The sequence below is a fragment of the Pelophylax lessonae genome (genome assembly GCF_965119305.1).
Source record: "Pelophylax lessonae genome assembly, chromosome: 4".
NCBI lineage: Eukaryota > Metazoa > Chordata > Amphibia > Anura > Ranidae > Pelophylax > Pelophylax lessonae.
Window position 1 is genome coordinate 217,345,519 of NC_138771.1, and position 23,628 is coordinate 217,369,146.

Sequence of the window (23,628 nt, forward strand, 5' to 3'; positions counted from 1 at the left end):
AGGCAGCAGTTTCAGCTGACCACATTTCAAATGACTGCAGCCAGACTTAGTGGAGGGAGATTTATGCAGCATATTTGGCAAGTACAGAATCACAGCATATTTAAAATAATATGCAAAGTGATTGGATGGAAGCTTGAGAATGACAAATATGTTTTGATTACAAATTATGTTAGCAAACTACAGTACAATACTACTTCCTCTTTAAATATACACACTCTAAATAAAAGAGTAATAAATAATTTACATCTTCTCTTCAATACCCCCACTACTTACAAAATGCTTTACAATTATCATTTTCCATTAATATTTTCCAAAAATGCAATGCCTTTCTCAACCTACAAGATGCTTGAAATGCTAGGAGTTGTAAATCACCATACAGAATGAGCGGCAAGAGGCGTCAACCCCACTCATAAACACTTTTTGTCTTTTTTCACAAGCCCAATGGAAGTTTAAAAAACACTATCTATAATGATATATTAAATTTAGAACAGAAAGCGTAATAAATATAATATGATTGCCAGTTTTATATGTGTGAGAGCAGCAGTCTCTCTGCAGCAATCCAAAATATCTCCCATTGAGTTACAACTGGAGCTCACCAATCAACATGAGCTCTGCAGAAAAAATTAAGTACTTTTATTTGGAATGCTTTAATCCTTTGTTGCATCTCAGTGGTGCCAATGCCACTGCCAATATCCTTCAGAATCTTCACAGCCACATTCTGTCTATATGCATGAACTCCAGCAGAGGCTGTATGGAATTTCTTAGGGTGGGTTTCCTTTTGGTGACAACAGTGGACCGTGTTTTGGTAATAGTAACATTTAGTCTCCATTGAAAGCCCTTGTGACAGGGCAATAACACAGAAGCACAGATGTGCTACAGGGGCAGAGGATAGTTACCCTATAACAGGAAGTGCCTGAACAAGTACCTTCCTGGCAGGATCACTAAGTATTATGTTTTACTAAAATCTGCCAATTTAAATTATTTTTAATTACCTTAACTTTACCTTAATTACCTTAAATTACTTTAACATGTTAAAGCTTATCATTAGTACATCTTTTATTAATTTGGTTTGCATACACTTCAGGTATTGTGACATAACCAGATTGCATTAGCAGCTCAATTAATGGTTTTGCTTGTTATATGCAATTCATTTTTAACCACTTTACCACCGGAGGATTTTCCTGCTTTACGTCCAGGCCACTTTTGCGATTCGGCACTGTGCGACTTTAACTGACAATTGCACGGTCATGCAACGCCGTACCCAAACGAAATTTACGTCCTTTTTTTCCCACAAACAGAGCTTTCTTTTGGTGGTATTTGATCACCTCTACGCTTTTCATTTTTTGCGATATTAATAAAAAAATGCAACAATTTTAAAAAAATAACAATATTTTTCTACTTTGAAAGTTAAAAAATATCCAATATATTACATTTTTGTCATATATTTAGGCCAAAATGTATTTAGCTACATGTCTTTGACAGAAAAATTCTCAATGAGCATATTTTTAACCGCTTTAAGACCGGAAGATTTTACCCCATTCCTGACCAGGCCATATTTTGCGATTCGGCGCTGCATTACTTTAACGGACAATTGCGCGGTCGTGCGAAACTCTACCTAAATTAAATGTATGTCCTTTTTTCCCCACAAATAGAGCTTTCTTTTGGTGGTATTTGATCACCTGTGCAATTTTTACTTTTTGCGCTATAAACAAAAAAAGAGCGACAATTTTGAAAAAATAACAATATTTTTCAAAATTTTTTTATATGAAATTCCCCCCCAAAAAAATGTAAAAATCAAAATTTTTTAACATTTCAGGCCAATTTGTTTTCTTCTACATATTTTTGGTAAAAAAAATCACAATAAGCGTATTTTGATTGGTTTGCGCAAAAGTTATCGCAGCTACTAACTACAGGAAATTTATGTCATTTTTTTTCTTTTTTTTTAACTAGTAATGGCGGCAATCTGGCGGCGATCTGCGATTTTTTTTGCAGGACTGCGACATTGCGGCGGACAGATCAGACCCTTGACTGACATTTTTGACACTTTTGGGGGTACCAGTGACATTACTACAGTAATCAGTGCTATAAATATGCACTGTTACTGTAAAAATGACACTGGCAGGGAAGGGGTTAACTTTTATTGGTGATTAAGGGGTTAATGTATGCCTGGTGCTTACTAACGTGTGTGGGGTGAGGGGACTGTGTGACACAGGCACAGATCGCAGGTTCAGCTATGCTGAATCCTGCAATCTGTCCCTGCCTGTCACTTAGGAGATCCGCCCGCTTTGTTTACACAAGCGTGCGGATCTCCACACTCGATCCCTGACGATTGGGGAAGAGCGGCGGTGATCACCGCCGCTCCTCCCCTGGCCCGACTCCCACTGTGACTGAATACAGCGGGAGTGAGCCTCCGGCGGTGCGCGCGTGCCACCCACAAGGGGAGGAGTCCAGCGACGTAGTTCTACGTCGCTGGACGATAATGAACCACTTTGCAGCAGTAGGCTCAATGTGAGCGGTCGGCAAGTGGTTAATTGGTGGTGGTGCAGTTACTCTGAAAGCATTCTTTAAGATTAAATTTTGTAAAATCCCATTAATAAAATTTCATAGCAACATCACAGCTCTCTTATTCTTATACACCGCAACATCACAAAGACATCATCCTACGCCTGCTGATACTCAATCTCCTAATTCAGCATGGGTTTTAAAATATTATAACTAAATGTCAATTATTAAACCATTAGCTATGGCCATACGAACCCACCCCGGTATATCAGGTATCTGCTTCTATAACCGCCCTCTTGTTATCAATTTATTTGCCGATATTGTTTTAATGCTAACCAATCTAACAGTTTCCCTTCCACTTGCGCACCAGGTCTTGACTGCCTTCAGTTCCATTTTGTACTACAAGGTGAATTGCTGCAAATCACTGATCCTAGATTTAGGCCTCCCTAAAGACATCCCTCTTCAATTATCTACAAAACACCCATACTCCTGGGTGGATAAAGGTATACCTTTTTTGGGTATTACCATAATGCCTGCATTTGCACACTTGGGCAAAGCAAAATATAAGCCTCTAATACACAAATTGTCTGTGGACATACATCAATATTCTAGATGTGAGCTTTCATGGATTGGGAGACTGGCCTTGTTCAAAATGATGGTGCTCCCACAACTTCTATACATTTTTAGAACCCTACCCATCCCAGTACATCATTCACACATGAGATCTCTCATATCTCTAACCAAAAATGTAATTTGGCATAAAAAGAGAGCCGTTGCTTCTATGCTCATCTCATAAAACACAAGAAGGCTGGAGGAGTCGGCTTTGTGAAACTCTCAGATTACTGGGTTGCCACACAAATGACATCTGAAACAATGGTCCCTAATGCTCTAGATAACCTATGGGTTGACATTGAGTCCTATTTCTTACATACATCAGATCCTAAAGCCGTTCTCTTAGCCACCATGTGGAAACGTATTGATATCACTCACTTCCCTGCCACGATAAGAGCAGCCCTTAGGGCACATTTACTCATTGTAATGCTACCAACTCTCATTACCACTCACCCCTTGCTCCCCTTTCTACCCTGGAGTGCCTTATCCCCCACCTCTCCATTAAAAAGTGACAGAGAGCAGACATCTAATGGGTTGAAGACCTTTTCCACGGAACACAACCTAAACCTATGGAGGAATCTACTAAGACATACCATATCTCACCTAAGGACTTTTTAACTTACATGAGGGTCTCCACATTCCTGAATAGGCAACCCAAACCCTCTATACATATGCAGCAAAATGCTTGGAAATACCTCACAAACCCTAACTCTACCACCCTGTATTTCCCTGTTTTATTCTTTCCTCCAGAACAAAAACGTTTTCCACAAAACCAAACCCATTTCCCAATGGGAGCATGACCTTCAGCAATCTTTTACTGATGCTAAATGACAGGTAGCTATACAGTATTCTCAGCAAATTACCTATTGTGTTACCCACTGGGAAATATCCCAAAAAGATTTTATCCACTTGGTATTTAACCCATACCACCTAGCAAAGTTCTATGCTAATATTTACTCACTATGTTGGAGAGAATTGCGGACAGCCTGCCACCCTCCCACATATATTCTGGTCATGCAAGGGACTAACCAGTTATTGGAACCAAATCTTCCAATTATTATGCTGAATGACAGGAATATTAACAAAACCCGACCCAGCCCTGGCCCTTCTCCATCTAGGTATAGAGCGCTTCCCCACTAACTTTTGCAATATTATTGTAATTATTCTTTTATCTGCCAAGACACTTATCACCAGACTCTGGAGGTCCAACCAAAGACCTAACCTCTCAGAACTTATAGCCCTAATAAATCTAACCCGCCATTACGAAAGATACATAGCCCTTAGAACCTCATCTATACACAAATGTAATCAGTTGTGGTGTGCATGGCCCTACGGGACTCCTTCAATCCCTTCTTGACATTCCATTTATTGTTATCAAACGTCGTTTCTTCCTTTTTCATTATCTGCATGGCGGTGACAGCTGTGTCATACACTGATTGTTTAATGTAAACCCTGCTTATGTGTCCCTATATTATATTACATTACATTGTAGACCCTGTTTCTTTTTGTACTGTTTATCAAACCTTCAGTAAAATTCTGTTGTTGAAAAAAAAAAAAATCATAGGAATCTTAGTGAGACAGGCTTTAAGGGAATATATTAATAAGCCGAGATATACTAAAGTAAATTGTGCTGATTTTCCATAAACCTATTTATATTACTCATCGTGAATGTAGTTTACCAAAGGTATAATCAGTAATTCTTAATATGGGGCTTTTCTGAGATGAAGTGTTTTATGTCTTCACAGGTGGTGTTTGCATTGCCCAGTCACTGAAAATCCCCCGAGAACCCAAGCCGGGAGAATTTGATAAAATCATTAAACGCCTTCTGGAAACCCCTCATGCTCGGGCAGTAATCATTTTTGCAAATGAAGATGACATAAGGTGATGGTTTCCTTCTATTGTTTGTGGCATGTTTGATCTTTTTTTAGCAGCAGGAGATTTGCACAAACTTCTCTTTCTTATCAGTTGTACATTATCCTGACAAGGATATTCTTGAGAGACTAGAGGTGTAACAAATTTCAATTGCATTTAGACAAATTCTATTCTGCTGTTCCTTTGAGACAATCTTTCTGTCCTTCTATAACTGTATAGCATCCTGTGGATTAAGATACAAGATTGGAAGAGATAAATGAAATGAGAATGATAGACAGTGCATGTTGTATTAGGGCTAGACAAAAGCAAATTAACATGAGCTATAGACACAGATAGGTGTTAGGTTCTATTCTTAAAGCGCGAGTCAAGTTGGCAGGATGATTGACTAATTGTTTCCCTGGATGTTTAGTAGATCTAGTAAAAGCATCTTAAATTAAATCAATAACAGTTCTTTCTTTCCTTGTTATATTTCAGGAGAATTTTAGAATCAGCAAAAAGAAGCAACCAGACTGGACATTTTCTCTGGATTGGTTCAGACAGCTGGGGCTCTAAAATTGCCCCAGTATACCAGCAAGAAGAAATAGCAGAAGGAGCCGTTACAATACTACCAAAGAGAGCTTCAATAGATGGTATTACCTTTCCTACTATAATTGAAAATATGTTGTATGCAACATAGATTTAATTCATTTGTATTATTTTTGTTTTAAAGCAGTAATTTTCACAAGATTTGTCACAAGCATTAGAATCACTGTTTGAAAAAAAGGCTATGGTGTACGTTTAGTAAACTGAGAAGTTTTCTCTCAGTTCACTTCTCGGCAGTTCTCAGAGAAAAAATATCTCCTCTGGCACCCAGTTTAGAAGGCGGAGAACTTCACTTCTCACAGGGTGATCAGAGGAGAATTTTTTTCTCTGAGAACTGCCGAGATCTGTGTATAACTGGGTGGACTGCCTGTAATCTCACGAGATATTGTGAGATTACAGCCGCCCTAAGTTTAAAAAGTGAAACTAAAGTTTAAAAGAACTCGTAATGACATGTTCTGACACATGAAAACATATCTATACACACACACATGCACAGTATATATACATACAGTATATATATATATATATATATATATATATATATATATATATATATATATATATATATATATATATATGTATATGTATATATACACACACACACACACACACACACACACATATACACACACATACACATATATATATATATATATATATATACACATATACATACATACCAGTACATACAGTATACATATATATATACACCAGTACATACAGTGTATATATACACACCAGTATATACAGTATATATATATACACCAGTACATACAGTATATACACCAGTACATACAGTATATATATATATATACACATCAGTACATACAGTATATATATATATATATATATATATATATATATATATATATATATATATATATATATATACACCAGTACACGCAATATATATATATATATATATATATATATATACATACACCCACAAACACACATACATAAATACATAGAATATATACATTCATTTTGAACCCACTGGTGCTGATATATAGGAAGAAAGAAGTCTTCTTCCTCGAATCACACAGCTTCTCCCCCTGATTCTCCACCTCTGAGCTGGAGAAGCAGGAAGAGGAGATCTTCAAAGAGAAGCACAGTGATAAGGTGACATCATGTGTTACTAAACTGGCCGTTTCTGTGCAGTGAATGCAAGCCATTTGTGTACTGAGATGAGAAGAGAAGAATATGTTCTCCACTACTCTTCTCAGTAATTTAAACCGGCAATGCTCTGAGACAAGCCGTGATCATCCAGATCTCGGCCTATCTCAGTTTACTAAATGTACACCTATACTTCTCTGATATGGCAATATGGATATTTTTTTCTAATATTGTTTTTTATAAAGGTCATTTTGATTTGGGTAAAGAATGACAATGCAAATAGATCTTTTATTAAAAATGGTTAATATATATTATTATCATAAAACCCATTGCGCTACTCTGAAATCAACAATATATATAAATATTCAATCATATAAATACTTAAAAAAAAAAAAATAAATCAATTGTTGAATCGATAGTTCATACATCAATCACAGTGTCCACAAAGTGATATAACAATCCTGACAAACAGAGTGAAGTGTGCTCAGAAGGCTGCCATTCAGACATAAACTCACGCCTCTTACCAAATGAATAGGATCTAAGATTATAGAGATCAGACAAGCCAGGAAGCAATCCACACAGCTTGAATCAGTATGGAGACATCTTCTGGTCCCGCAGCAATGCTTATCCAAACGGCCATTTTAGTACACTTCAGAAGATGAAATCACAAGCTTGCCGTCACTCTCATGTGTAAATAGACAGAGGGAGAGACTTCATGGTGTAGTTTATTAAAACCAGGCTTTCATTGAAAGTACAGATTGCACTTACACTTCATCAGATATAACAAAAGCAGTACAAGCATAGCAACATACACAGCCGTGGACCTCACCTGCCGGTCCGTGCACACTGATGTCACAGATGTGGCTCCAACCCACGCGTTTTTCATAACAGGTGTCCACTGGGAAACATATATTACATTGGTACATTAGAGTCCTTTAATGGAGTGCCCCAAAAATACTATTTTTAATTCCTTAAGGCATATGTGAACCCTTATCTTGTAAAACAAACAATGCAGTTGAAAATAGAACTGCAAGGCAAATTGTTTGTGGGTGTACAAAAATTATAAACAATGTTTTTTTTTATTTTAATCACATGACTAACATGAAGTGGCTTTGGGGTGGAGATTCCTAGTGGTGATGAAGGGGCAGGAGTGGCAGCATCATCTAGAATCAATCATAAACCTGAGTGTAAAATACAGAGACGCACATAAGGGCCATACACATGGGTCGAATATCAGGTGGCATTGGCTGGTTAAAAAAAAAACAGCCGATATTCGGGCCATGTGTGCAGCAACTTGTCCAGGTTGTTTGGTTGACTTCTGTTAAAGGGGCATGACCAAAATTATCTGCTGATCGGCATCTAATGGCTGAGAGTGCTGACCAATGTGTTCTGATGGGGGGAGGGGCACCTCCTTGTCAGAACACAATAGTTCAGCAGGGGAGATCTCTGTACTGATACATAGTTAAAACAGTAGCTTCTCCCAAGCTCTTCAGTTTTTTTTTTATTCAGCCTACTGGGTTGAATAAAAAACAAAAAAAAAAAAACAAAACAAATGGTGTATACTAGGCTATACACTCTAAAATGCTTGGCTGGGGTGAGAGTGTAAGCAGGAGACAGAGAAACAGCACTACACTGACCTTCCCAGTGAAGAGCTGTGCAGGGGGCATGTCAGCAGAAGTCTGACCACAGGAGTATAAACAGGCAGTGCTCCCAAGTAGAATGTGAAGAAGCAAACTGAACATGCTTCTATGCTTGGGGTGCCCAGTTTGAATTTGGAAAGCAGAGGGACTAAAAAGATCACCAGGTATTTTACACATAAGTAGAAATGCAAAGAGAACAGGTCATTTTATATACAGATGCATGGCAACACAAACACATATCAAAAATATGAATTGTTATGGTAACAACAATTGGTAAAGTGATTGTGAATTTTTTTTTTTAATAACAAACATGTTAAACTCACCTGCTCTGTGCAATGGTATTGCAGAGAGTGCCCCTGACCTCCTCTGGGGTCACTCAACAGGGCTCTCAGGACCCCCTCTTCTTCTTCCATTCCTGTGGGAGCACACGTGTAGACTCACTTCTGTGACAGACTGCATGTGTCTATTGACACACACCACAAGGCATGGCCCCACCCCACACTCCCTCCTCGGAGCATTTGATTGACAGCAGCAAAAGCCAATGTCTCCTGCTGTTGTCTCTGAACCTGTGAGAGGGGAGAGGAAACCAGTGCTGCTGCAGACAGGCACCGCACTTGATTAACCTAGAAGGTGCTGTGGGGGAGGGGGCAACTAGTGGAAGGTTTTTTACTTTAATGCAGATAACGCATTAAGGTGAAAAAAAAACCTTCTAGCTTTAGAACAACTTTAACAAGTGCCTACACATTTAGGATAATCTTTGCGCAGTTTACTTTAACAAGTTCACTTTCTTATATGTCCACACATCCCTTGGCCGAACCCTCCTAGAGGGAAAAACCAAGAGGCAATGTTAAACCTCTTCATCCAATATTTATTGTTTTCTTCAAGATAAGTAAGTCGATGATTCCTTCTTCTACCTAAAATGCATAAACATGCATTTTGGTAAATCGGAATTTGCATATTTATGCAAATATATTTTGTGCAGGCGTGAAAATGCTATCTCATGCCTCTAGGTAACTTAGTGATCACTAGCAAAAGAAAATTTAACTGTTAAGACTAGTTTAAGTAATTTTCCCAAACAGAAGGGCATACTTTGAATTTGTAATCACTGTTCTTTGAAAAGAATGTCTCTTTCTTAGCAAAAACTAAAGTATCAAAAAATATAAGTTTTTGAAAACTCCAGTTTTCTATTGCTCTTCCATTTTGGTGGGATGTATGAAGTGTTATTTCATAGTTATTTAAAAATTATAGCACTAAAGTCTAGAGAAATAAATCCCCCAACTTGGCAGCAGCTGAAAAAACTCCGCACCCCCAGCAGAGCTTATAACTGATGTGAATTTCATAGGTATCATTCATCATTCTTCTATCCTGGCAGATCCTTGTCAGAATTAACAGGTATAAAAATTGTATGAGACAACAACAAAGCTTACAACAGCTATAGCTTTTATTGACTAGCATAAAATAAAAATGACACATCGAATGTTCATTTGTTATTTGACATATTTGAAGATCATTTACGTGCTAACACTGTCAATTAATGATTATTATAATTTTTTTTATGAAAATAGGATTTGATAGATATTTTAGAAGCCGGTCTCTGGCCAATAACCGAAGAAATGTTTGGTTTGCTGAATTTTGGGAAGAGAACTTTGGCTGCAAATTGGGATCACATGGTAAAAAGAATAGCCATTTAAAGAAATGCACAGGTAAGTAGTAGTAGTTAAGATAGTTGGGATGTTTTACTGAATGTTTTGAAAATCTTTAAGTGTATATAAAATAGTTAAATTGGCATTTGCTTAATTGGGCATTTAAGTGAATATTCACACAATTTATTGTGTGAAGGCTCTGAACTCCTTTAGTAAATTTTCCTAAATGTGTTCCTTTTTCAAAAGACAATGGGGACATTAGGTAAAATGCATTTTCCTTTTGTAAATTGCTTCAGCCTATTGTAAACAAAATTGCTTGTCATTATAATTGCCAAGATCATTGCTTCTTCATGCAGCCACCTTAGCTTGTAGGATTTGTCTACTTCATGATGGGTCGATTTTATTGAAGATTTTATGTGGATTTGTAACAAACCTATAGATCACGGCTAGGCCTTTTAGGAATACAATACCAGACCGTTGGATTTGTGCTGATTGATGACAGTTGTTCTCGTGCACATCCTCCAGATAAGATCTGACATTAAATTATTAGCATGTAAGGATTCAATTGCTTTGAAAATCACACTTCAGTACTTTAAATTTGACTGCGTTTTAACACATTTTTACCAGGCAAAAGGGCTTTATTCTACAACTGTGTCTTTGCCTAGCACATAAGACATAATCCTTTAGCATGATTTCTATTAGTTTTACTGTCATTGGTACTTCTTAAATTATGTAAATTGAAATAAAGTTTTTTGTGTAAAAATGTGAACTATTTTAAAACTGCAATATGTAAGATACATCTATAGTAAAAAAAGACCAATGTCCTTAGAGGCAACAAATAGAGGAGGAGCTGGAAACACTACACTGGGCCTATACAGGCTAGAAAGCTGAAAGCAGGCTTTACTCTAAAAAAGTTACACTGCTAATTTTGCTGTTGTCAGTACTTGACATACTTGGAACATCAGCCAAAAATGTTTTCCTGTAAATAACAAAATATTCTCATTCTTATGATATTTCTTATTTTGGCAGATTTTATTCGATTAAATAATACGCTTCTTGTGTATATTGGGGACTCCATATTTGCCATTTGTTTGCTGTGCAGTTGTTATTGGATGCCTGAATGTTTTATCAATTTTTTGTTATAGGGAAGGCAAACAGAAATGTGCAAACAGCAAAATATTGTATTTAAGAAGGGAAAGGGAAGGGATTCATTGTGCTTCTCCTATAACTGCAATAACATCAGTCCCATGCGCCTTAGAGAAGAGGCTTTGGGGGACTGGTCACTCACATGCCTATTGCAGTAAGAAATAAGGTAACTATTACACCAATAAAAGGGACAAATCTTGTTAAAAACCCACATCCGAATATAGTATCAAAAAGGAATGATAGGGCTACGGGCAACCTGGACCCACCTAAATGCCAGACTTTACAGGCTACAATAGGGGAGACAACAAATTTATATAAAAATATAACATTTTATTTATTCATTAAAATCAAATAATAAAACAGTAAAGGCTTCATCAATCTATATCATCCAGTGAGTACTGTAATATGTAGCTCTATATAGCTGGCGGAAGACTATGATCGTTTGTAAGATAGCCTCATGACATAGTGTGCAATGTGTACTTCCAGTAGCCAGATATGCCAGGTCCTCGTTTGGCCAATCACAACAGCTTCTTCAGGACCTACTTGGGCACACTAGGGAAGCAGTAGTTTGTGGATTGTAAGACATCCAAAAAGTAGAGCCTGGAGGCGGACACAGGAAAACAAATTAGGAGAGCGCCTGCAAGCCAAGAAGTGAATTATCACCCTACGCGAGGACCAAATTAGTCCTTAGTAATAACTATGGGCAATCAATTAGGAGCTGTTAACAATTGAAGAAAGCATTGGCCCAATGCATTATGTAGTATGTGGCAGAGATAAACCAGACATTGTAGAGCACCCCCCAAAAGAATGTAATAGTCTAAATAGTAACCAGGCACCCCAGGTACATGCAGGATGCATGTGCACTGTCCGCCAGGACACCCCTATTATACTATATGTATCTACAATTGGGCAATGAGCATTTAACCCTTGCAATGTTGGGCCCCCGCTTACAAGGGTATATTTTTTCTGTGCCCAACTTAAAATCTCTATTAATTTTTCTTTCTTTATTGTACCAGTTTCCCAAGGATATTATGTAAAAAGTAGTCTCCCCACTGGAGCAACAGACAGCAGTAACAATGGGGCAATGGAGTTGGCATTACAGTTTGTGTAAACCCTAACACTTTTCACACATTTGGCCTGTAAATATAGCACTAAAAGAATTTTGATTTTTCTGTTCAATAAATCCAAAAATACCTTTTGATCTTGCCAAAAATCTAGTCATCTGATAACTACCTATCTGATGCTGATATATTTTTTCTCTGCTGAACTATCAGTTAGCATTTTTCCCAGTGTACACTTGGATTTAGTAGCTCCTCAGGTGTTGTAAAAAAAGGAGTTAGAACAATTACATAGATAGTGGCTTTAAAGTTGATGTTCTGTAACTAATAATGTTAGTAAATGTTGGGTGTGCACATGCTGACAGTGACAAGATCCATAGGTATAATCAGAAAAAAAACCAATTATTCTAGTGATGTAAGTTATCTTGTGTTTATGCTATACTTATTAAAAAAAAAAAAAAAACTACATAAAGGTAGTAAGACTCCGTTCACACTGGGGCGACCTGCCATACAGTAGCTGTGAACCCGTTCTGATAGGAGCGACACAAGTCGTTCCGACTTAGAAAAAGGGTCCGGAGCTTCTTTGGGGCGACCCGGAGCGACCTGCATTGACTTCAATGATATGAAGTCCGTGCCGGCCGCTCCGAGGTCGCGGTGCGAGCTGCGCACCGCGACCTGTGAGGCAAGTAGTGTCGCCCCAGTGTGAACGGGGTCTTATACTACACTTTTGGAGAGCAAGTGTACTCTATGTTTTATAAAATAAAAGATGGTTCATACTGGTACAAAATGTTCTTTTTGGAAAAAAAACAAAAAAAAACCAAAATGTGTGTCATCTTTTAGTATGATCTGCTGACAGTCTGCTAGGTCTGCAAATCTAAACTTTTCTGTTCAGCTGCGTTCAAAAAGACATATAAAGGAAAGTATTTTACACCTAAAAAACTTTTTTTTTTAATTTTCTCCTTTTTACTAGTGTATTTCTGTTCTTTTTTTTTTTTTTTCTTCTTTTGTGACAAGAAAACCACTGTTCTGTGTGGACCAAAGGCAGATTAAGGTTCTGCATGACTGTGAATAAGGTGAGAGGATAGAGTATAAAGATTACTACAGAGCATCTCTGTAGTATTTTGTGCGGGTTCATCGCTATTGGGATTTATTGTCTTCCTATATTGTGCAGGTTTTATTTCTGCAAAATAAATTTTGCTGTATTCTGTTTAACCATCTAGGTAAAGATACAGTTACAAAGCACTTGTGGACTTTCTTCTCTTAAGCAGAGTGTTTTACTTTATGTGTTATATATATTATAGTTGTTTCAGTAATGACAATGAAATCAATCAACACATTGTAACGTTAGGTAATTTTATTTAATTTGTTTTATTATATATGGGGTCTATAATTTTGCTGGCAGAACATTTGTGCATGACAACTTTCATTACACTAAGAGCAGTAGAAAAGGTCAGATTTTCCTAATAACAGTCAAGAAGTACAGTGCCTACTATATTGAGAAATATAAAATGTACAACCAAAAGACTGCTTAAATTTACAAGTTACTTTTGAATAGCTTGACCTTTGATATTCTGCAAATTATGAGGATAATGAGGATACACACAAAAAAACAATAATTTACTTCACCTGGGCACAGGTTCACTTTAAGACTGCCCATATGTGTTTTCTTGACTATCCTATTGATTTGAATAATCTGAATGGGCACTGTGTTAAAGCCTAAGCTGTTTCTGATTTTATTCTGACTTGGTTCCTCCCTCCCTTCTTAATCCAACATGCTAATAATATTTTTAAAATAAATTCTTTCATTCATTACATACTTTTTTTTTTAGACTGAGTGATGTCATCACTGGGTCTCTGTGCTTTTCTTTGCAAAGCAGGCAAATAATGGTTAGTGGAAGGAACTAACATGATCCTGTGCATAGCTTCCTAAAAAAAAAAAACACATCCCATTGCCTTAATAATCCTTTCAAGAGTCCTTAGTCCAGATGAAGCAGCAGGCTGGATCTTGGAGGAGTTGCATGTAGACTGCTATAGGTAACACTCACATTTAACTGATTTGGACCAGTGCACAATGCAAGGTCCATAAGGACACCAATGAGCAAATTTGGGGTAGAGGAACTTGACTGGCCTGCATATAGTCCTGACCTCACCCAATAGAACACCTTTGGGAGGAATTAGAGTGCAGACTGTGAGCCAGGCCTTCTCTCCAACATCAGTGCCTGACCTCACAAATGTGCTTCTGGAAGAATGGTCAAACATTCCCATAGACACACTTCTAAACCTTGTGGACAGCCTTCCCAGAAGAGTTTAAGCTGTTATAGCTGCAAAGGGTAGGTCAATCTAATTTTGAACCCTACGAACTAAGACTGGGATGCCATTCAGGTTCATGTGCCTGTAAAGGCAGGTGTCCCAATACTTTTGGTAATATACTGTATTTCTTAGTCTTGCTTGGTCTTTTAAACATACAGATTAAACATAATGTAAATAATGATATCAATAAATATATATACTGTATCTACTACATATTTGCAGCCCAAAAGGTGAACCCTGAGCACATAAGCACATAAAACATAAGCAATTAATGTCCTCATATATTTTCTTTAGAAAAAAAATCAAATATAAAGTTTTAAATGAAAGTAGTGCAAGTCCTTAAACTTGGTTTAGTATCAGCCTCTTGTAAACCCATGGGCAGTAAAGCTAAGAATGGGAGAAGGAATGGCAGTGCTAGGAGCTGTTAAGGAGTGCTGCATGCATATAAGCTAATGAGGAACCTGCTCATAGGAGAGGAGATCAGAGAGATGAGATTCTCAGTCTGCTTTTGCTCCTTCACTGACCATTCATAGGTGGGGGGCAGGGAGGGGAATAGGCTTAAGTGCTTTAACTTTGGTAATCAAAAGTTAGGTCTTCCACTCTGCTCTGTTGTTTGGCAGGGCTGTGTACCATTCAAGATTGAGTCAACAGAAATAAAATTCCTTTAGCAGGTAAAAGAGATCCCATGTGTGTATTTTAACTGTGTATTTAGCTGTTTGCCTGGGGTTTAGCTTTAATTGCTTCTTATATCAGCTGACTCATATCCTGCTTAACTAGTGGATATGGTCCTTGCCTTGCAGCACTTCCTTTTTTATTGCCAAACAGGGTATGTCTGTTTAAAAACAATATAGTTTCTGCAGTGATTCCAATAACTTAAAATACTCCTAAGCTCCTAATAGCCATATACCTGTGTATATACTGTAACATCCTGCAGAGATGACTAATTTACTTTATAACTTAGGTAGGATAAGAAATGCTGGTGTGTGCATGGTTGCTCTTGGTAAAATGGTTTTAACTCCTGGGGACAAGTCTAACTCCGACCTGTCTTCCGCTTTGGGGCTTTGGATCTGGCTTCAGGTCTCAGATAGAGCTGTGGCTAGAGGTTCATATGAATGACCTAGTAGGCTAATATCTGTAGCTATAATAAATATTTTGCATGCAGGTGGGGTGTAAAATAAAATGGACCTGTCCCAAACGTTGGGTTCATGACATGTTTAGCACAAATTCCAGTATAGTTAACATTTGTTATTTATAGTAGATGAAAAAATGAAAATGATTTTACAAGAAACAAAATCTGTAATGTCTCAACACCATTATTTTTTGAAAAAAGAGACAAGATAGCACATCTTTCTCCATACTCTATTCAAAGACTTACTGCAAAGCTCTATAGTGATCAGTGGGTGTATGTTCTACTGTATATTCTGTAATTTTTACCTAGTAGGTATTAAAAGGTATTATTTAAAATCACATGCAAGTCAACTGAAAATTAATCTTTAAGCGACATTTAAAAAAACAAAACTTGTTAAAGCAAAATGTAGGAGCAACTTTAAAAAAATGTATTGGTTGGGGTGTAGCCAACCGGAGAGGAAGATGGCTGCATAGCTGAAGAGATCTCACACAACGTGGCACTCCGGTGTATTATACAGCCGCACAGAGCCTCGTTTTACAGCGGCATTTACCAGTGCATCGGGCAATACCCAACATGTCATCTAGGAAGAGGAAAGATAATGCTTACCTGGCAAGATGACAGGTTTCTTCTCCCAGTCACGGCGCTGGAGAAGTTAAGATGGTGCTGGCAGCTCTCCTGACTTAGTACATGGCTAGGGACAAGAGCAGGGCTCTGCTCCCAGGCATTCCACCTTCTACAGCCATGATTCTGGGAACAGACAAAAATCAGAACAGATCTCTTCAGCTACATCAAGCCCAACAAAGACAAACCAGAAGCTGCATAGTCCAGCTTCACAATTGGATGTGAGTGCCCTAAACTCCTCACTAGATGAGACCAGGGAATTACAAGATTCCATCTCAGCATTCCCAACTCCAAACCAACCTGTTCTTGATACAACATTAAAAGACACGTTAATTTCTCTACGCAGCACATTGTATTTTGATATAATGACACTGACCCAGCAGTTTAAAACGGAAGTCAATGCTGTAAGTCACAGAGTGTCACATATTGAAACGAATATGGTAGAATTTGCATCTACATTTCATGAGATGGTTGCCGCTCACAATAACAGGAAGGATGATATGCACTGGACAAAATCAAAGCTTGTGGACTTGGAGGATAGATCCAGATGCACCAACATTAAAATACGGGTTATCTGAGAGTCTGTGAGACCCCCCCAGATCTTAAAGAGTACTTCACTAACATCTTAAATCAGGCACTTCCACAATCTCTGCTGGAAGATCTGCATATAGTTCGAATACATAGGCTGCCAAAACCTAAACATTTGCCACAACATCTCCCCATAAATACTATTGTAAGAATCCATTTTTACCATACCAAAGAGAAAGAAACGTGCAATCTACACTGTGATGTTCACTGTCTTCAAGAGACACACTTTTTCTCTCTCAAGCCACCGTCTTTTCATCATCACCACTTTCCACACATTTACCTCTCTAATGCCCCTAAGAAAAAAAGAAGTGTAGCCATTGTAATTGAAGATACAGTCTCATTCAAACAAACGGACACAGTCCTTGGTGACTTGGGAAGGTATATAATTCTAATTAGCGAAATCAACAATACACTATACACCTTGGTCAATATATTTCTACTGAACACAAAACAACTTTCATTTTTTAGGAAATTGTAGAAAAAGTTGATAACTTGCGCCAAGGACACGTAATTATGTGTCTTCATTACAATGCAATTCCGGACAAGTATCTGGATTCATCTTCCTCACAACTGTCTCATAGTTACAGAGCCACCTTGGCACATTTTATCTCTAAGTCTAATCTATTTGATGTTTGGCGATACCAACACGCCACATAGAAGGACTTTACCTTTTATTCAAATGTACATCATTCTTATTCTAGGATAGATCTTTTTCTAATGGACAAATGTCTACTACAAAATGTGACTAAATCTGAAATTCATACCATCATATGGTCTGACCATGCCCTAGTGTCCATGGCTGAGGAAGAGGTCCAAATTGAAACCAGGGCAAACAGATGGCGTAATAATGTCTTATTTTTGTCACAACCAGAATATAAAGGAAAGATGACTAAAGTGCTCACTGAATTCTTTGATATCAATGCCACTTCGGCGGAATACCCACAAAGCCTTTATCAGAGGCCTTCTCATAAAGATGAGTAGTATCAGTAGGAAATGCAGAGCGCAGCAGCTTAACGACTTTCTCTCAAACATCCAGAAACTAGAATCTATTTCCAATAACAAATGGCACTAGACAGGGGTGTCCTCTGTCACCCCTAATCTTTGCCTCGTTAAAGGAGCCCTTGCCCGAAAGGATTAGAACACATCCAGATATTCAAGGAATAATATCGGGTAGCCAACAACATACCAACACATTATTTGTGGATGATGTTATATTATCACTTTCCAACCCACTCCACTCACTCCCTGTTGTATATGAAATACTCAACGCATTTAATAGGGTATCTTACTACAAAATCAATGCCTCTAAGTCCAACATAATGGGTATTTTGATTGACAATACAACTAAAAAAAAACCCTGCAATGTAGATTTCCCTTCCAATGGACTGAAGATTCCTTACAATATATAAAAATTAAATTAACCCCGTCCACAGGTTGCCTATTCAAAATGAACTTCCCTTCACTTTTAAATACAATCCAGCAAGAACTGACTCGACTGAAAAAATTATTTCTCTCCTGGTCAGGCAGACTTGCGGCATACAAGATGATTGTACTACCTAAAATATTATACTACTTTCGTACACAACCTATTCATGTACCAGCCACCTTTCTCACTAATTTACAATCGTAATTGACCAAATTCATATGGGCAGATCATAAAGCTCGCTGCTCATTCCAAATTCTGGTGAAACACAAATCAGCAGGAGGCATGGGCATTACTCAAATAAAAGATTATTACATTGCAACCCTACTCGACCAGATTAAATACTGGTTCCTACCGGCCCACTTAAAACAGGGGAGTAAACTAGAAGATGAATGGACACAAACAGAAACTCTTTGCTCATTATTTCTAGCTGTAGGACCATATTCTGACCATTCAACTATTATGGCCAGTCTACAAGCCTGGTGCTACTTTCACAAACACTATGACACTAAAGTGAAATGCAAAACAATTCAGATATCTCTTTATTCACTGAAACATTTAACACCAGACATTTCTTTCACTAATTGGTCAATTAGAGCCCTAAACACAATAGATGATGTCATGAACAATGGCCTTCTGACTTCCTTTAAAATCTTGGCCCAAAAATACTCATTACTCTCTAGTGACTCCTTTTTGCACAATAAGACTATCATCAATTTTAAAAATTGATAAGCTCTCTGTGATTGATGTGCCAGAGATGGCTTGGTCATTCTGGAACCTGACAGATCAAAAACTCAAAGGTATTACCTTATTCTATAATTTACTGAATGCAAAAATTGACATTTATTAAAAACTCTCATTCGAGTAAAAGGGAAACAGAACTTGGCCAGTTCTTTTCCGATGAACAGTGGCAGAGAACAAGCAAATATAACTACCAATACTCTAAATGCTCAAACTACTGGGAAACTGCTCAGGAACTGCAATTACGCTGGTACTGTGCTCCATATCTCATGGCAAAATTCTCCCCAGATAATGCTGATAAATGTTGGAGAGAGTGTGGACAGACAGGCACACTCAAACACATAATATGGTCATATCTTCATCTGCTTCGTTTCTGAACGCAAATATTCAAACTGATCTTTCGGATTACAGAAGTCATTGTTAAGCCAAATGTAGAACAAGCGATTCTTAGCATCAATTTGACCACTATTCCTAGCTCTCTACATTCAACATTTATGCAGGTATTATTTGCAGCTAGAGCTACCATCCTGAAAAAATGGAGAACAAATAAAATCCCTACCATCAACGAGGTAATCAACTTAGTCAATGAAGTCAGTAGATATGAGCAAATCTTAGCATATAAAGATGGGAGATTTTCACATTTCCAAAACCAATGGTACTTGTGGCGCTCTTTCTTTAAAAATCCATGATCCTCGCACAATGAGGGAAGTAGCACTACTGCATTGTTGTCCTTTGTCCTTTGTCATTTCCTACATGTAGATTTACATAATTTTTCCTCCACTGTTACCAAACCCTTACAAACAGTATATATCTGTACTAATGTGGAACCATAATTCTTTTATTGTTATGAAAATGTTCTATGCAGAGTTTGCTTACAAGTAAGACAGAAGTTGTACATTATATTAGTTATGGGCATTAGCCAACAGTTTCAATGAGTTGAAATTTTTGCTGATTACTATGTATACAACAGGAAGGAGCTAATTCTCATATGTACGTTTTCATAACAGAATTACTCAGGAATGGATTGTATATGATAGCCATAATATGTATGTAACTTTGCAAACTTGAAAAAAATAATGTATTTGACACTAGGGATGATCGAACGGTTCGGGTCGACCATCGGTTCGACCCGAACATTGGATGTTCGATATTCGGCCGAATACCGAACTTTTTGCGGCAAAAGTTCGGTATTCGGCCACCAGAACCGCCCAAAATGCACTGGGACAGGAACTGGGCTTTAAAAGCCCGTGATTGGCCCAGAAACGTCTGCAAAAGCCAATGAGGGGGCAGGAGTCTCCTAGGAACGTGATTGGAGTGACTACGGGGACCAGAGGCCAATCAGGAGTGAATACGCCCCACACTATATAAGATGGCCCCGCCTAACCCCTAGCACAGTTATCCAGAGCCTGTTGAAGAGAGTTGAAGCAGTTCTGTCTGACTCCTGCTTGCTACACTACATTTCCTACATATCGAGTGGTTCTAAAGCTCCATATAGCAGAATTGTATTTAGCTTACAGCCAGTGTAGTTAGATACAGCGATTGTGCTGGTTCTTAGAGTTAAAAAAAAAAAAAAAAAAAAAAAAAAAAAAACTTAAGGGACAGTGTCAGTCTTCTGCTGTATGGAGCTTTCTATTTAGTGGAAAGGGATATCTAGTGTAGTTAGGGAACTTTGTACTACATTAGTTAGATTTGAAAATTTAGTTTCTGTAGGGAAAGTGTGAGGGTTCTGTTTAGTGAGCACGTGGCACAGTGCTGCTGTATCACAGCAGGTATACGTGCTTGCTAGGCAGCAAAATACAGTGACAACTTAACGCCTGTTGTTCAAAGCGTTAGGTGCACTGTACAAAAGCCTTTGCAACTGTGCGTGACACGCAACTGCTGTGCTGTATCCAGCGACAACTGTGGGTCGCATAGCAGTGTGCGTTTTTCACCGCACACAGTTGCCAACGCATCAGTGACAACCTAACGCCTGTTGTTCAAAGCGTTAGGTCCACTGTGCAAAAGGCTTTGCTACTGTGCGTGAACCGCAACTGCTGTGCTGTATCCAGCGACAACTGTGGGTCGCATAGCAGTGTGCGTTTTTCACCGCACACAGTTGCCAACGCATCAGTGACAACTTAACGCCTGTTGTTCAAAGCGTTAGGTGCACTGTACAAAAGCCTTTGCAACTGTGCGTGACACGCAACTGCTGTGCTGTATCCAGCGACAACTGTGGGTCGCATAGCAGTGTGCGTTTTTCACCGCACACAGTTGCCAACGCATCAGTGACAACCTAACGCCTGTTGTTCAAAGCGTTAGGTCCACTGTGCAAAAGGCTTTGCTACTGTGCGTGAACCGCAACTGCTGTGCTGTATCCAGCGACAACTGTGGGTCGCATAGCAGTGTGCGTTTTTCACCGCACACAGTTGCCAACGCATCAGTGACAACCTAACGCCTGTTGTTCAAAGCGTTAGGTCCACTGTGCAAAAGGCTTTGCTACTGTGCGTGAACCGCAACTGCTGTGCTGTATCCAGCGACAACTGTGGGTCGCATAGCAGTGTGCGTTTTTCACCGCACACAGTTGCCAACGCATCAGTGACAACTTAACGCCTGTTGTTCAAAGCGTTAGGTGCACTGTACAAAAGCCTTTGCAACTGTGCGTGACACGCAACTGCTGTGCTGTATCCAGCGACAACTGTGGGTCGCATAGCAGTGTGCGTTTTTCACCGCACACAGTTGCCAACGCATCAGTGACAACCTAACGCCTGTTGTTCAAAGCGTTAGGTCCACTGTGCAAAAGGCTTTGCTACTGTGCGTGAACCGCAACTGCTGTGCTGTATCCAGCGACAACTGTGGGTCGCATAGCAGTGTGCGTTTTTCACCGCACACAGTTGCCAACGCATCAGTGACAAATATGCCTGGTAGACCAAGAAAAGGCATACGTGGCCCTGCTGCGGAAAGGGGCACAGCTTCTAGGGTGTCTAGAGGCAGGGGTGGACGTGGTGGTCAGTCCTCAGCCAGGCCACCATTTGGATTGTTCTCCGGCAGTGGCCAAGCTATACGTCCACAGTATGTACAGGAGGTGGTGGACTATATGAACAAACCCTCATCATCGGCATCATCTGCAACTACAGTGACCCAGGCAGAGAAAAGTGGTCAGTCTTCTGCAGTTGTCAGAACAAATACAGATGAGTCCATGTCCACCTCATGTCCTCCCTTAGACCCAATTTCAGACATGGCAGAGGAGTCAGCTGAGCTGTTTGACCACAGTGTCGGCCATCTACTCCAGCCTGATGCTCAGTCCTTTATGGAGTCTGATGTTGGGTCTGAGTTTGAGGAGGAGGCAGAGCAAACAAGAGGGGAGAGCAGACGGCCCGCTCCATCTAAGGCCGCACCTGTTGTCTCCCAGGCCAGGCCTGATGCTCAGTCTTTGATGGAGTCAGATGTTGGGTCTGAGGTTGAGGAGGAGGCAGAGCAAGCAAGAGGGGAGAGCAGACGGCCTACTCCATCTAAGGCCGCACCTGTTGTCTCCCGGGCCACTATACACACCTCATCTTGCTGGGCCTTTTTTGAGACATCCCATGCAGATAAAACAGTTGCGATCTGCAAGATTTGTAAGAAGGGTATAAAACGTGGCAAAAATGTCAACCACCTGGGTACAAGCTGCCTAAACAGGCATTTGACAACCCACCACTCGGCCCGTTGGCAGGAGCATTTAAAGAACCCACAAAAGGGCCAAAGATTGGTCAGTCGGCCTCCTAGTTCTCCTCGCGCTCCTCCTCATGCTCCATCTGCTCCACCTGCTCCACCTGCACATCAGTCTGTTCCTGGCCCTGCTATAGTCACTCGTCACCTGTTGGCAGCCTCCACTGGCAGGGATGATGATATAGCAGGCAGTGTCGCATCTACCTCCAGCACACCACCAGCTGTATCATCTAGACGCCAAATTTCGATTCCACACATGCTGGAACGAAAAAAAATGTATACTCCCCGCCACCCACATGCCCAGCGTCTAAACAGTAGTTTGGCTAAACTACTGGCTCTGCAACTATTACCATTTAACCTGGTAGAGTCTGCTCCCTTCCGTGACTTCGCAAAATGTGCAGTTCCACAGTGGCAGGTGCCAAGTCGGCATTACTTTTCCCGTAAGGCCCTGCCATCCCTATACCAACATGTGGAAGGCAATGTAGTGTCATCCCTGGCCAAGTCAGTCAGCCGTAAGATACACTTGACGGCTGACACTTGGTCAAGCAAACATGGGCAGGGACGGTACATTTCTGTCACTGCTCACTGGGTGACACTGCTTGCCAGTGGAAGGGATTGTAGCCAGGGCTCGGTGCTGCAGCCAGTGTTGCCCCCACGTCTGCAAACAGCTGGTGGTGTCGCTGATCCGGGTAGATCGATCACTTCTACCCCCTCCTGCTCCTCCTCCTCTACCTCCTCCATGCCCTCCTCTGCAGAATGGTCCTTTGAATATGATGAGATACCACGTAAAGGTTCAAAGGGCTATTCTATGTCTCAGGCCAAAAGGTGTCACGCAGTGCTGCAGCTTGTGTGTCTAGGGGACAGGCAGCACACTGCCCCTCAGATTCTTGGGGCTCTGCAGGCACAGGCCCAGAGGTGGTTGACACCACGCCAGCTGCAGCCAGGGATGGTGGTTACTGAT

General features: G+C 39.6%; 1 protein-coding gene across 2 annotated transcripts in view; it reads left to right on the forward strand.

Moving 5' to 3' along the window:
• Positions 1 to 23,628, forward strand: part of GRM8 (glutamate metabotropic receptor 8) — a gene marked incomplete at its 3' end in the record, with an annotated part of 1,426,014 nt that overhangs the window by 868,292 nt on the left and 534,094 nt on the right. For both annotated transcript variants that reach the window (XM_082254065.1, XM_082254064.1), the window contains exons 4-6: positions 4,860 to 4,995; positions 5,461 to 5,615; positions 9,890 to 10,027. In XM_082254065.1, the coding sequence (XP_082110191.1) occupies positions 4,860 to 4,995; positions 5,461 to 5,615; positions 9,890 to 10,027 (429 nt within the window). The remainder of the gene's footprint in view (positions 1 to 4,859; positions 4,996 to 5,460; positions 5,616 to 9,889; positions 10,028 to 23,628) is intronic.